The 15,528-nt window shown below is 46.4% G+C and overlaps 1 protein-coding gene and 1 long non-coding RNA gene across 4 annotated transcripts in view; one reads left to right on the top strand and one right to left on the bottom strand.

The window, feature by feature from the left end:
- Nucleotides 1-15,528, bottom strand: part of LOC107315820 — a 29,359-nt gene that overhangs the window by 4,759 nt on the left and 9,072 nt on the right. For both annotated transcript variants that reach the window (XM_015866564.2, XM_015866565.2), the window contains exons 2-7: nt 14,421-15,274; nt 8,479-8,640; nt 5,723-5,909; nt 4,634-4,770; nt 3,403-3,429; nt 1,832-1,950 (exon numbers count right to left, since the gene is read on the bottom strand). In XM_015866564.2, coding sequence (XP_015722050.1) covers nt 1,832-1,950; nt 3,403-3,429; nt 4,634-4,770; nt 5,723-5,909; nt 8,479-8,640; nt 14,421-15,274 — 1,486 coding nt within the window. The remainder of the gene's footprint in view (nt 1-1,831; nt 1,951-3,402; nt 3,430-4,633; nt 4,771-5,722; nt 5,910-8,478; nt 8,641-14,420; nt 15,275-15,528) is intronic.
- The window catches only part of LOC107315823, a 34,722-nt gene continuing 25,127 nt past the window's right edge, over nt 5,934-15,528 (top strand). The window contains exon 1 of one of the 2 annotated variants that reach the window (XR_001556074.2): nt 5,934-6,642. This is a non-coding gene — a long non-coding RNA (uncharacterized LOC107315823). The remainder of the gene's footprint in view (nt 6,643-15,528) is intronic. The other variant, XR_004307721.1, reaches the window with a different exon arrangement.

Here is a 15,528-nt window from a genome sequence, read left to right as displayed (position 1 = left end):
TAAAGTGGGACACCAGGCTCCAACCTGCTCCAGTTCATAGACCTTGAGAGATGTCTCTGAGCCCAAGGAAGCCTGGGTAAGCAAAAGCCAGCCAGTTCTGTGTGCCTGCATGTACAAACAGGATCGGGTGCCAGGATAAACATGTTTCATAAACTGCAACAAAGACAGTGGCTTTAAATGTGGAGAATATCAGGCCTTCAGTGCTTATGTTGCCAAGTGCCGCAGGCAAGTGAGACTTTTTTGCTTTGCCATCATAATACTGCTGCACCACGGGCCTGGCTTTCTGTCCAGCATTTGCGGAGCTGTCGCTGACTTACTGAGGCTCAGTGTTTTACTTTAAATGAATCTGAGGGTAGTTAGGTACCTGAAATGCCCAAAGAGCAATGTTCTCAGCTTTCTAAGCACCAGCAAAAATCCCAAAGTCCATGCATTGCTATTGCAGGATGTATGCTAGAGAGGTTGAGCGAATACAGATAGGGCAGGTAAAGAGAGCTGGGAAGAGGGAATGGAGAGACTTCAGGGACATGAGATGGGTGAGGGTGTCTATGCCTTTACATTAGAGAAAGCTATTTATCAGCTATGGGAAGCAGCTTCGGAAAATCAGCATACCAGGTGTCTTGGGCTGCCCAGTTTCGGTTAGGTGAAAATCATCCCTTTGGCAATTCATTCTGCAGCCTTTCTGTGTTTTATTGTCCTATATACATGCAAAAGTAGCTCTGTTAGGAGCTGCTGGGATGGCCTTTCAGTAGAAGAAAATGGATTTATTTAGCCCGTAATTCTCACCCAGGGAGTGCTGGCAGCATCCTCGGCGCTGCACAGAAAAGGCTGTGGGGGGTGGCAGAGATAGCACTTTTCTGAAGTCCACATGAGTCTCATTTTTTTATTTTTTTATTTTTTATTTTTTTTTCAGTTTTAGAGGGCAGGTTCACAAGAGTTTGTATGTTTTCCCCAGCTGGTTCACCATCTATTTTAGATGGAACTGTTTGATCTCTTTCTGCTTGTGGTCCTTTCAGTTTCACAAACAATAGGAGGAAGCTTGCCTGTTACTGTGTATTTGGGCCCCAGCTAAGCTTTTCCCAGCTGGAAAAATCAGTCCGTGAACTACAGAGTGTTTTCTCCAGCTGTAATTACAAGATCTCCAGTTCCCTTATGCATCTTGTAAGGGTAGGTACAGCTATCAGTGGGAACAAAGGGACATTCCTGAGTGGTCAAACAACTGCTGTTTCCCTACCCTTGCCCCTCTGAAAACGCAAGGAGGGCTTAAGCACATCCGAGCTGTTCCCCTTGAGGTTACCAAGATCTCAGCTGAAAAAACACATGGAGGTGCCCAGCTCCACGTAATACTCCTGCTTTGGTGAGATATCCAGACTTTCCCTGTTACCCTCTTATAGGCACAAACACCACAAATACACCAGACCAGCTGGGAGAACTTGGCAGGCATACAGAGAAGATGGGTGCAGTGGGTGCTGTTATCAACTTGGATGGAGAGTGCTGCATGTTGTAACTCAGACAGCAGGCTGTAGCCTGCCTGGCTAACTCACCTGAGGGACCAGCACAGATTTCTTAATAGATGTAGTAGTTAAGTCACTGGAGTGGCACTTGCTAGTGATGACTGGGTGGGCACCTCCTTGGGGACTCTAATGTTTTTGTCATTCTCATGTAGGTAACATTGTTCCGCTGGGATCTTAGAGCACCTGGGCAAAGGACAGCACTGGCCAGGATGCTCTCATACAAGAAAGCAAGCAAGGAGGGCCTTCATTCAAAGAAGTGTTTTCTAGTTGCCACCAGCTACACCAGCACTAAATGAAACCTTCCCGCAGCTCTGTCTTACCTGTACAACTGTGGGCAGGACCTCTTCAGAGCAGCAGAAGTCAGACCCAGCTTGCTTTGGTTTCTCAGCCGTGTCTTCCTCATAAGATCTCTCACTTTCCCCCAAGCATGGCTCTCACCCTAGGGATCAAAAAGAAGCTGGGACCAAAGTTGATTGCTGGCAGGCCTCATCTGGCCACCCTATGATACTTTCAGGTACTCTAGGTTGGTGGGAAAAGGGGAGCTTCCCTCTCAGAATACATCCCAGGATAAAGGGATATATTCCTAGCAGAACTGATATAGGGCTATGACTGCCACAGTTGTGCAGTTCACCAGTGCATAGAGTGCAACTGTAATGAGCTGCTTTATTTTGGACAGATAGGAAGAGCCTTGGTTTTAGTTCAACCTAGCACTTGTCTGGTGAGTGCTGAATAGCTGCCTGAAGGCACGCTGCACCTTATTGTTGCACTGTGCTAAAGGAAAAGAGAAGTGGTTTGGTTTTCTATCAGCTTACCTGCACCCATTGCAGGGGGGTGGAGAGGGGCTTTACATAGCAAACAACCCAAAAAAGCAGCTTGAATCTCTTTCCCTTTTTATTGGACCAGGTGCATTGGTATCAGCCTTTCTCAAGGTGTCAACTTTTTGTGGCCCCTGAATTAGAGGGCACCAAGCCTTTGTCTCTCTGTCACGTCCACAGGCTGCAGCTGCTGGGAGCTTCCATTTGAAATGCTAATGGTGATTATCAGGTCAGGGAGTCCTGTGAGGCCCTCCCTAATGTTTGCTGTCTTAGGATGAACTCATTTAGACTTATTAGCTTGGAAGAAATGGGTGTCAAAAAATGTTCTGAAGGTTTTTTTTTCCTACGTTATTTTAAGTTTCCTAAAATAATGGCTGGGAAACTTTGGGAGCAGAAGGGAAAGATCATGTTCTGGGGTAGAAATGTTGCTGACGCACATTTTGGTGAAATTCCCAGAACCACTGTCATGTTTTGGTCCTTGTCCTGAGCTGCCATCCCACAGTGCCACCAGCAGAGCACGTGCTCCAGGACAGCACCATGAGCCAGGGACACTTTGGCAGCTGCCGAAGCAGAACCTATTGCAGCAATTCTTGAAGCTCTGCTGAATTTCCACTTCAAAACTTCAGATGAGGTCATGGGCTCAGCTGAAAACTGCAGCGTTTTCTGTGCCATTTAATTAATTGCCTGTAAGTGAGACTATTTACTCATGGAAATATCAAACCTTTGTGTTTCTTACTAGGATTAATGTGTGCTGCGGCAGAGTTCTGAAGGCCTCAGCAGCTCTGCACTGTGGGAAGGCGGTCCCTGGCTGTGCCAGAGACGTCCCAGAAGAGCCAGCACTGTTAATGCCACAAAGGCTGAGCAGTTGCCTTTTCCTGAAAGCTAGCTAGCCATTGCCTATTGTGGGAGTGGGAGAACAATGAACAAATGCAGTAAGTCATAAAAATAGCATATGTGGTCTGTTACTTTGGGGGTCAGTGAACCTCTTTTTCTATGTAAAATTCTGCATGCTTTGGGAGCTCGGACCATGGCAGCGCAGATGCAAGTAAAATATATTCCACAAAGGCAGTACTTACCAAGCAGTTCTTGCTGGTATCCAGACCCTATAAGCAAAGAAAAATAGACTCATAAGTACTGTGACCATCTCACAGAGCTGGGAACAACCTGGACACTGTTCTCAGATCTGCCCTGGATTTACCCATAGCCTTGTCGAAGCCTTTATCTCTTTGTGGTTCTGCCTTTTACACATGGATGGTAATCACTTCCTTTACTTCTTGCCTCTTTTTTATTCAGGCTGCCAGTTCACATACCTATCGCATCTGGAATGGTGTGGCAGGATTCCTGTACAGCTCCTGCAGCTGTAAAGGGGCATTACATGTCCAGAGTACCAAATACAGGAGTGACTGTGCTAAGATGTGATGTAGGAAGGCTGCATTAGGATTCAGTTTAAGAAGCGTGGATCTCAGTTCTGCTGTGCCATTAAGTAAGTAATCAGGGCTTCCCATGCACTTAAAATAATGTTCATACCCAGTACTTCGCTAGACACAAGTCACAGCACTGAGCACCTTTCAGGATAAGTCCTTGATGGTGTTTATGGAGTTCATGCAAATGTTTGCAACCAATTTGCAACTTTACGTGGAAATTTCATGAGAAAGTCTTTCCCGTGAGAGACTTACTCCTTCCTCCTTCCTGTGGGGCTGGGAATACTCTGATTAGAGCCTCTGCGCTGGTATTTCAGCACTTCTGATCCCCCTTGGAACAGTAAAGTGCTGAGGCAGCCACAAACAATGGGAGAGAGAGGGAGAGGAAAAGCATTTGTCTTAGCTTCCTTGGAATTTAGTGATAGGGTTTCCCTGAAACAAGCTTTGAGGGTTGATGTATTACACTGGTATGCTGCCCGTCTGGCAGTAAGCTACAGGCTGACCCACTGAAATTGTTATATGCAGTAATGAACATGTGCTTGCTTTAACCTTGCTGGCAGCAGTACTGAAGGTGTTTAGAACTGACCTCATGCATCAAACTCTCTGGAGTTGGTAAGGGCTAAAGCTCATGCTGCTGTCTGCAGAGCTCCTTTCCCTCACATTAGGTACCTTGTTCTGTGCCCTTCTTGCCATGTTAGCATACTGTCTTTATTTGAGTCTGGGACCAGAGGCATACAGAGCACCCTTGCCTGCATGCCCCAGCCCTGGTGGGAAGCGGGCAGTGTGGGCTTGTTCTCCCACTGCCTGACTTTGCATTTACCTGAGCAGAACTCCCTCCTTCCCGCACAGATCCCACCCAGAGCCAGGCAGTGGGTTTATCACTCACCTTTCTGGCTGCAGGATCCTGTCTTTCAGCCATGCCACCACCTTCTCTGAACTCATTCTCCTTGTTCCTATTGTTTGATGACTTCCTGAGTCCTGCCATTGGATGGCTGTTTCCTGATTCTGGGTATCTCTCACTTCCTGCAATGAAATGCAAGGACTTATATTTCTGCTCATGCTTCTCAGCAATATCCTACTAGGAAGGTCTGTGGACAGTGCTGCCAGTAACAGGGTGAGTCCTTTTGAGGTTTAATGACTGACTGAAAACTTTCTCTTTGTGCCACAACTTGGTGCAAGGAAGGTAAATGATCCAAGCTAGTGCCTGATAAGGGCAAATTTTCTGTTGCTTTCCTCGTGGTCTTATTTTCCTTTCAGCCCTGCTCTGAAACTGCCAATAAAGAGAGTTTCTGAGTTTTGACACTAGAGGGCCCAAAGGCTGTTTACACAGTGACCCAGTTCTGCTAGAAACATGTTGAAGTTCTGTGTTTCACAGGCAGGCTGAACTTGAAAGTTTGAAATAAACTAATTAGGCTCATTTAGCTTGGTGATTCACAGGTAACATTTTATCTAGGCTTTTCAGCTGGCTTTACACGATTAGGCTAAACCCAGTCACTCTCAGCCTTCTGGAAAAGTTGGTCTCTGGACCAGGCTTTGCAGCTGGGGCTTATTTCCTCTTGGTCTACTGAGTATGTCATCCTCCAGGAATGTGTTCTTTGCCTGCGTGAAAGGACAGGAAGGAGACTAATAGCAGATGTGAGGCTTCCCACCTTAGATAAAACCATACCTTGGCTGGGAGGATTTTAAAGCCTCATGGAGGAGCTGTACTAATGGACTTGTTCAAGTTTCCAAAACAGAAACACATCTGGTAATATATTTGGCCTAGCCTCTGTAGCCACATCTACAGTGGGCAAGAAATCCCATTTCACAGTGAGTATTCAAGGTATTTCAAAATTCATCTTTTAATGGGACACAGCCTTAGTTGGGAAGCTGGCACCTTCCTATCTGCCTGTCCTATGGAAAAGGGGGTTGCTGATCAGCTTGTCCCACCAAGTGGTGACAAATAAGAGGGCAGGTTAGGGGCAGTCAAACTCACCGCGGTAGCTGCTGAGCTTGTTGGTGCTTGCTCCTATTTCTGGGATGATGGAAAGATCAGAAGGGTTTCCAGTCTGAACCAAGAGGCTGTGAGGTCTGCTCCTCCCTGCCAAAAGTGTCTTCATGTCTTGGTACGAGTTGAGGAACATGCTGGCAGCTCCACAGGAGCAATGCTGCATGAAGTACTCCTACACCAGAGATGAAGAAAGTATGCAGACTGTGAGACTGCAGCAGCTCAAGGTAATGGGGCAGTGTGAAGGTGCAGACAAATTGCAAGCATTCCAGTCCTGGGATGCTCAGCCTTGTCCTGAGACCTGTCAGGACCCAGATAAGGCATTTATCTCTCTGTAAGGCAGAGCAGCCTAGAGTGGCAATGCAGATTTTTCATGGATTCATTAGTATTTGACATGAACTGGTTGGTGTTCAGCAACTTTTGGGGTTTTTCCCAGAAGGAGTTGAAGGCAGTTTTTAAACACAGAGCTGCTCAGCCAAGGCAGTTGTGCAAATAAACATCCATTATAACAGACTAGCGTTTTATGATAATGTTATTTGTTTTGGACCATGCACAGACAACAGTATCTTGTGTTTTCATTGGTGGGAGGCCGTAACTTGCTAACATGTTACCAAACATTCCCCATATGTGGTGCTTCTGCTGTAGCTGATACAGTGGGAGACAGAGCCTTTCAACCTTGTGACTGACAGTTTTAATGTAACATCTCATTTGGATATGTTTCATGTGGCACTCTGCAGTACCTGTGCTTTTGGGGGTGCTTCGAAAAGCTGATGAAATATGTTGCTTTCTGCCCAGGGCACTGAGGTTTCTTTGTAAAGCAAAGGATGTGAAGCAACTGTGTTCCCTACGCTCCTCGGTGTCGACTCTGTACACAGCCCCTGCAATAGGTGTGTCTGGGAGATCTCTTGGTAAGTACAAAGTCATTGAGATTGTGAGACCTAACGGGATCCCAGTAAGCTTCCTGGTTCTTTGTGGAATAAATCCATACAGCTCCATCAGCTGAATGCCTCTGGAAATGTCCTCAGTCTCTGTAGGGGTTTGCCTTTGCAGGTCTCGAGAGCAGCAATAGGAGCACATATATCATCTCTTAATAGCAACCCCCAACCCATTTCTATGCAGGCCTATGACTTTCCTGGGCATGGAAAACTTTCTGTGTTCACAGTCTGCTTTGAGAGTAAAAGTGCTTTAGCAAGTAGCCTTAAGATGCCCCCCAAAATGTCATGTGAACTTCAGTTGTTGTATCCTGTGGCAAAGAGTGGTAGTAGAGTTTCTTTTCTATACAGAGAACTTCTATACAAATAAGAGGGACTGAAGAAGAAAATAATGGAGAATTACTTGAATGTAGGAGATGCAGGCACCACAGGAGTATGGGGAGAGCACTCAGTTTTGTAGAACACATTGCAAGTGCTGAGTGTTACAACTGTGCAGTTCCCCACAGAGTATCATGGGACATACACAGGCAGGAAGGCTGTGCTGAGAGACCTTGGAAAATACTGTGAAGACTAGTTGCAAATGTTTACATAAAAGCCTTTCATTTTAATGGGAGTTGGAGGATGGAGCACATATACCAGATGATGATTTGACCCTGAATTTGCAGCTTATAAGGGTTGCTTTGGGCAATGACTCAGTTGTAGAGCTTCAGGAAATGTGCTAACAATTCCCAGGCTCTATGTAGGAGGCTGCATTCCTCTGCATGTGAGAGATGAGTACATGGAAATGACGAGGCTCACTGCTCTGCAACCTGACTCACAACTTGGCTTCAGCTCTGAGAAGAAGCCGGTCACCTACTGCAGATCCAGTCCCAGCAGGTGGGAGAGCAGCACTGGGGGAGGAATGATGGTGTCGGCAGAATGAAAGACTTGTCACAGCATGGTGGGAAGAAATAGCTGAGTGTGACAGACCCCTTGTGTTCCTTTGGGGGTGATAAAATAAATAAAAGGGGAGAAAGGGAAGGGAGGCAAAAAGGTGGAAAGCTGGTATGGTGGCCAAAGAAAAGGAACTGAGAATAAGAGGTGGTGCAGAGCTGAACAAAATGTTCAGGGACTAAAAACATGCTGTGTTAGGAGGAAGCTGAACTGATTTGAAAATTTAAGTCAAATTTCCCAGCCAGCTCTGGCTGATTTAGAAAATAACTAAATAAAATGTAGCAAAAATGAAACAAAGGACAAATGGGGGCACTAAGATGTTTCATGTCAAATACTTCCTTTTGGCAGTTCAGCAGAGCAGTAAAGTGAAACAAGCATAGATGTTGGGTAGTGGTACCACCGATTCTCTCTTCTATTGTGTCTATTTTGTGGGAAATTTTGAGACTTTGACAACATGAAAATAGAAGGGAAGGAAAGAACTTGCAATACAAAACATGATTGTTACAGAGGTCCATGGAAGTATTTTGGTCTGATAACACTGTCAGAGGGAGATGCATTCTTAGGGCATTTTTAACTGCAGAGAAATGAAAGATACCAACAGAGCTGGCCATGGCATACGGTGAAGGGTCCCTTTTTAACTCAGCAGAAACAAGCAAATGGCAGTTAGGGCATCTGGGAAATAAAGCTGGATAAGAAGAGAAATCTAAGCCCACTCCAAGAGAAGCTGAGCCCTCCATGGAGGGCAAGGGCTCCCTAGAGAGCAGAGCGCCCAGCCCAGGTGGTCAAGTAAAATTAGTATCATCCCTCAGGTGGACTGGAGACTTCCCATCTGGGCCTTAAGTATATAATTTAATGGAAGGTTCTATGGTGTCTGCTTACCTCTTTTATCTGGCTCATCTTCTGCTCTTTCTGTAAGCTGCAGACTTGCTTTTGGAGCCGCAGGTTGTGCTCCTGCAGCTGCCCGATCTTCTCAATCAGTTGGCAAATGTGTTCCAGGTATCCCAGGCCAGATCCCAGGGCTTTGCTGTTCCCTTGGTTCACCTGCAATGATAAAACAGGTTGAGCTACAGATGGCAGAGCAGCTCTTACTGGCAGTTGGGAGCCCAGCTTGCTCCTTGCAGCCACATACACCTGAACCAAGGTGCCAGAGTGAACAGCATCATTCCACTTGAGCAGACCTCAGCTGCCACTTTCTCAGACATGGAGGAAGTCTGCCGGACCAAGCTTGCAGCATAGCTCTGTCAGGATAAGACAGGATAATCTGTAAGTGTGGCACCAAATAGTCTTTAAAGGCTCTTATCAGAGCACAGGCATGAACAATCAGTGCTGGGGAGAAACATGTCAATGCTGTGAGTTTTGCTGTGCTGTAGTTCTTTCAGGTTGACAAGTTGCCCATTGGGAAATGTGTGCTTTCAGCTTGGTCTCTGGAGCTGAACTCAAGGCACAGCATCTGCTTGGGGACAGAGCACTAGGAGGTGGTGTGATTTTTGATGGAAAGGATTGCCCATGTGCTGGCTGTGAGCAGATGTCCGCAGTGTTCAGCAAAAGAGCACAGGCCATGAGCAGGCTGTATGGATGCTTTTTTCCTACCTGGGACCTGTAGTATCTCCCCATGCCCAGCCTGCAGCTTCTGCCCCAGGGCTTCCCTGCCTGCAGGCAGGGTGCTGCCAGATGTGCCGCTCACAAGTGCACGCAGCATCTCGCTTCCACCCTGGCGCTGCCTGCTGCTTTGCATCTGATACCAGTAAGTAAAATAAGCCTCAATCTTTACAAAAGTGGCTCTCTAAGTTTACCTTACTTCAGGAAAAAAAAAGTTCCCTCTACAAAAGCAGGAAGCCTACTCTGTCTCCTTTCCCACAACAATCTACGTTTTTGGGGAAATGCCAGCCTTAGGACTCTTCCTGTCTTTTCATTATGTCAGAAAGCTCATGGTGTGTTCAAAAATAATCAGCATTAGGATTTACTTCTTTTTAAACAAATGATGATACAATGTTGTTTATAAATAGGCATTATGTCCAGATGTTTTTGTGTCTGAAGCTGGGACAGAGGTCGCGTGAAATGGTATGAAAAACCACAGTGACTCCAAGCCCATCAGCCATTTGCCTTCATGAGTCCTGTGTCCTTCTCAGCAGTGCCCAGAGGAGCATTGGCAGGACAGAGGTCAACCAGCCCAAAAGCAAAGAGAGAAAAGAGGTAGAGCACTTGCTCCAGGCCTTGGGGTAAGGGGGATTCAGCCCTGTGGAGGAGCTAAACCACATTGGACATGATACACTGTAGGATCCCATTCCACAGCCATCCCTCAGAGAGTGCTCCAGTCAGGCACTTTAGGCTATTGAATAGCGAATTAATTTGTGTTTTGTTGCTGTGATCTCAGCAGGTGCAAATGAGTGAGAAGGCAACCAACCAGGCAGAACCTATAGTGCTTGTCCACCCCTGCAGGGCCAGCCATCTCCGTAGGTAGCACAAGAGTAAGAGCTTTGAAGGGAGCACTTCACCTTTTGTGCCCTGCCACAAGGCCATTTGCGGTAGGATTGCTCAGATATGGCAGGCATTCAATACAGAAAGTTTGTGTAACTTGGCAGGTTGCCCCCAAAAATGTTTGCTCAGAGAGGGCCTCTCCAGGGACCTTTTCGGGACTTTTTTCCATGGACTGGAAACACCTACACATCCCTCACTATCTTCTGGCTGTACTGCGTGCAGTACAGAACCTGCTCTGTCACGTATTGGTATAAATATTTTCCTCTCAGCACCTATCAGAGTTTTATGCTTGAAGTTGTGGGGGAGCAACCACAGGAAAACTGCAAACATTTTCCAGGAGGAGTCACTTTCTGTCTGTCCTCCCTGATGAAGCTTCCCAAAACATTCATCTCACGGGGCTGAAATTTTTCCCATTCCCCACTGGGGATTGCTAAATAGTACTTGAACAAAAGCCATGTACCTATTTTTGGGTGCATAAGATCCATTTTTCTGAATATAAAGGTGCAGAGGATCAGGTAGAACTTACAAATCAGAAGGTTAAAGTTAGAATAGGAAAGTAAATACGTAATGTATAAATAGTGCAAGCTTTTGCTTTCGGGCATGTCAGACTGAAAGAGACTCCCAGAAAGAAGAAAAGGATGCCACGGCCTCAGCCCCACTGTGCTGAGTTGCTCCCACTAACAACTTGACCCTGTGGAAGGGGAAACTGGAGTGGGATCTCTGCCCTTAGGAGCGCTCACCTGACTAGGTTTTGGGAATGGGTTTTCAGCATGTGTAGCCCTGCTCAGCTGGCAATAAATCCTCACAGTTCTGCTAGCTCATGAATTCCTTGGGAAGCATGAAAATACAGGATCAATGCCTGCACTGGGGACTTCAGCTCTTATCTAGAGGTCTCTGGTCAATATTCTGGCTGGTGTAAAATCATGCTTTTCCTCTGAAGCCACTGGAGTTGCTCTATCTTATTGCACTACTGAGGTTTGAAGGCCAGTGGGAGCTGCAAGACAGACAGTTGTTTACCAGACTCTTTGCTTTCTCCCATGAATGATTTTGAGTAGAACAGTGCTCTGTTCTTCCAGAAATCCCCATCCAATCTCCCCATGGCAAGCAAGGATGGAGCATGGGGACTGTACAGCGATAAAGGAATGTAAGCACACGCTGCACATCATGGGCTCGGAGGGACTGATTGGTGATGGCATAGGCAGAGCGGGAAACATTTGTCAGTGGGAGCTGACAGCACCCTGAGGCTTTTGAATAACAGGAAAGTGAGGGATCACGCTGTATATTTCTGATCACTCCACCCTGATGTCCACGAGTGGTTGCACTGCTGATAGCTTCTGGTTTCCTGCGCACAGCACGCAAAGGCTATGGGCAGAGCATCACAGCTTGCCTTATCCTTCCCCTCAACCCTACTCCTCTCCACTGACAAGTAGTTTGACTTCTTTGGACAAGGATAATTAGTGCTGTGTGATTAATGGGCTTTTTTTTTTTTTTTTTCATTTAATGACGACAACGTTCCCTCCCTCTCTTTTCTTGTAGGAGCCTGGGCTGACTTTAAATGTAAACTTTATGGAGTGTAAGGAAGTGTTTGCAAAGCAAAAGCATCAAAAGCTAAGCATCTTCAAACTGACCCAAAACATTTAATTTGGCTTAAAAGGAAATGCTTTTATTTAGGCTTCAAAGTTCTTTCTCTTGTTGTTTAACAGCTTCCACCCTCTTTCATCTTTTTAAATGTAGGCAAATTTCAAAATAACACCAGTTCAAAATAGAAGATCAGAAAGCTTTGTTTAAGAAATGCCAGACTGAAATGATGTGATGTATATTTTCAACCAAAACCTTTCACCAAATGAATCCAAATATCAAAACATTTGGTCTTTCCAGTCCCTCTTTTCCAGCACTTTCCATCACGCTTTTCAGATGCAGACTCAGCAGGGAGGCTGGAGGACATCAGGTCCTCATCCAGCCCTGCATTTTGTTTGGTGGTAAGCTCAGAGCCATTGGCATCACCACAGCCATCTGGGCTGGGGAAACTCCAAGTCAATTAATGCATTAGGAATTACTTGGAAGGGGCATGTTCTTTGCCAAGCAGAGTGGGAATACTATGTACTGGCCTGCTGTCTTTCAGATGATGCTGACTGTGTTTCCAGAGATGGCAGGACTGGCATGGTCTCAGGGACACAGACTAGAGGTTGGATTCTAAGTCACATTGCAGACAGGCAACAGGAACATGTGAAAACCCCAGTGAACATGGAGCAGGACCTCAGCTGGGGTGCGCCAAGATGCATCTATCAGTTGTAAAGACAGATGATAGATCACACGCTGTCCTGCCTGCACTGCATGACAGTGAGGACAGGACAACATTGTGCAGGTTTAGGGAGGGCACAAAGCTCTGTCATTGCTGTACTCATGTTCTGATGTTCAAATACAGCAGCAGCCCTGGTCTGTTGTTGCCTCAGCCAGCCTGGGCACTGCTGGCATCCCATTAGTTAACAGAGTGCTGGTCCTGAGATAGAGCAGCCTGGAGGTGCTCTGTAATGGGGGAGGTGGGGGCAGCCTTCCTTGGTGTCCAGGTCACAGCTGTATTTGTACAGCTCCAAAAACAAACACAGAGAAGCGCTCTGGGGCACAGAGCTTTAGCACTCAGCCAGTGAGGATATTAAAAAGGAGGGGAGATAAGCCACCAAGAGCTTCATTTCCTCTTCAGCCTCTTTCTAATTTATTCTCTTGTTTATTTAAATGCTCTGCTTTGGGAAACTGAGGCTTGGCTTCACAAAAGATTTAAAGGAATTTCATGGGCAGCCAAAACTGTCAGACAAGATCAAGCTGGCTGCAAACCTTCCAGAGCGACAGAGAATTTAGGTAACTTTATAAAAAGTCTTCTTGTATTCAAAGTCTGCTGCTCCAATCCTTTCTGAACTCCCAGCCAAAAGGCCAGGCCACAGTCTGGGAAACATCAAAGTCACTTGCCTTGCAAAAATGTGTGAGGTGGCTCTGGTGAGGACAAGGACGCTCCATTTGATTGTGACTTGCTTGTGCTGCCCAGACGTGAATATTAAAGGCAGTGGACCTGACATATGCGGCTATCTCTGACCTTCCTCACTGCTTGGGGAGGTCTGGCCAGGGGGAGGATGGCCAACTGATGAGTTTGTGCCTGAGCAGGAGGTCATGGTGAAATATGCTTGTTACATGCACTGCATGTGTCTCTTGGCTCCCTCTTGCCTCCCTTTTCCAATTCATCACTGTTTCCCAGATGGGAAGCCATCTGTGGGGAAAACATGGAAACACAGCCCCTTATTCAGATGATATAGGCATCGTCCCCAGGACTGGTACACGGCATGGAGTGACTGCATCTCTGGAAACTTCAACTGGTACTGCTCTTGGGGTCCAGCTATCCAGAATTACTTTTTAAAGGGGTCCGAGCACCTTGCGCCTTCTGAAATAAACCCAATATGCACCGTTTGGTGTCCCTTCACACTTAGCCTACCCTCTCCTTTCCCTCTGCCTACCAGACTCTTTGTTCTGGCTCTCACTCAGATATTAACTCACAGTGAGACCTTTTTGTCACTAGTTCCTGGAAGCCACCATGGCAGACAGGTTCACAGTCTGTCAGCATGTTTGTGTGCTCCAGGCAAAGCTCTGGCCTGAGCACTAGCCAGCATTCAGTGTGGAGTAGGTGCTCAGGCAGCTTTTCATTCTCCTGTTCATTGCACAGTGTACCCAGCAATGGGAAAAGAGTTTGGAGTAGGATGAGCTGCTGCAAAAATCTTTGCAATTAAGTCAGTCTCTGAACACAGGTATTTCCATCACATCTGTTCCAGTAAAGCAAAATGGGAACTCCCAGCAAAGATTTGGATTTGTGCATTAATATGCTGTTCACTCACTATTTGAGAACTGGCTCTCGAACCAGCTTCAGACCTGGGCAGAATGAACTGCCCCTCAAACAAGTTCTCTCCAAACTTTGGAGCCCCAACAGCCAGCCAGTTGTTCCCAGAAACAGGAATAACCTGACCTTGAAATCATGTTCTGCTCCCACCCCAACTATCAGAGGTGGCATGGCTCTGTATGATTACTTACTTCACAGTTTTCATTTGAAGAGCAGACATAAGCACATCCACTAGTCTAAAACTTTTTGAAACATCAGAGCCTTCCTGTTAGTCACTATTATTTAGACGTTATACATGAATTATATCAGAATTTCACTGCTATGAGAAGGGGCTCTTAAAAATCAACTGCCATGATTTGCTATCATGAGAGACTGTCTAGTTCAAATGTGTAATGATTTGTTACAGACAGAAGAACCAAGACCGTTACTGAGATATTTAGACAAACATAGGTGCCTTCCTTACCTCGCTCAGTCTACAGCATTCATTCATGTATTCATCCAGACTGTCACTTGTGGGATACTTCTTCAGCTGATGTCTGTGGAGCTGAAGGTCTTGCGTACTGCCAAAGGACTCTGTGTAATTGTCAGCAATTGTCTTTGGCTCCTCTATGGGACCTGGGGTGACAAGAGTGCTCTCTGTGGGGGTGTTCGTCTCTGGGGATGGTTCTTTTTCCAGAGATTGCCTTTCAGTCTGGTCAAAATATTCATCAGGACTTTCTCCTTCCTGAGGAACGCTGAAGTCTTCAAGGGAAGGTGTGGGAACCTGCACAACGTCTGACTCCTGGCTATAGAGCTCAGCTTGCTTTTCGCTCTCCACACCTTGGTGGCCAACCTTTCTGGCACGCTCTTTACATGCTCTCATTATCAGGTGGTCAATTTCTGGAGAAGATGAGGTGCTAAGCACACCTGAGTCACAAAATGAGTCTCTGCTGTGAAGTACGAAGCTCTTCTCTGAACCTGTTGGTGTTGATGGAGAGTTGGCTCCGCTTGGCAGTTCAACTCCTGAGTCCTCAGATTCAAATTTGGAGAATCTGTGAAGGCGGCATTTGGACTCAAAGCTGCTGAGATCAGGCAGCGTGGCTACGTAATCTGTGCCTGCTGGGGCTTCTGCACAGTCTGCATCTGCCGTCGTGGCTGTGGCATTTGGACTTCCCTGGCAGTCCTGTGGGAGGTCTGTGCTGGGGAAATGGGGCTCCTCACTACAAGCTGCATCAGCAGGAGCCTCTGGTACTAGCCCTGGGTTCTGGATTCCTTCATTGCTCAATATCTTCATGTGTGTTAGCACTACTTTGTCCTCAGCAGGTGGACTCTTCTTACCTGTGTAAAGGAAAACAAGCAGAAGGTCACAAGAGACTGCAAACTCAGTCTAATCTATAGCCCATTGCCTGAGGAATGTGAATGGAAAGCTGCCTACAGTCATATTGTCAGAGGGCAGCTCAGGTCTGGTTTGTTTTTTCTAGAGCTCTATATGGCTGTCTTGTAGACTTTGCTACAACAGAAGTATTGTGTTTCATAGACCTGAAGTCCTTCAGGGGGGTCATAAATGCATGCAGAGTTCTGATTTAGTAGGT

Source organism: Coturnix japonica, chromosome 6 (genome assembly GCF_001577835.2).
Source record: "Coturnix japonica isolate 7356 chromosome 6, Coturnix japonica 2.1, whole genome shotgun sequence".
NCBI classification, from domain to species: domain Eukaryota; kingdom Metazoa; phylum Chordata; class Aves; order Galliformes; family Phasianidae; genus Coturnix; species Coturnix japonica.
This window is presented reverse-complemented; position numbering and strand designations above follow the sequence as displayed.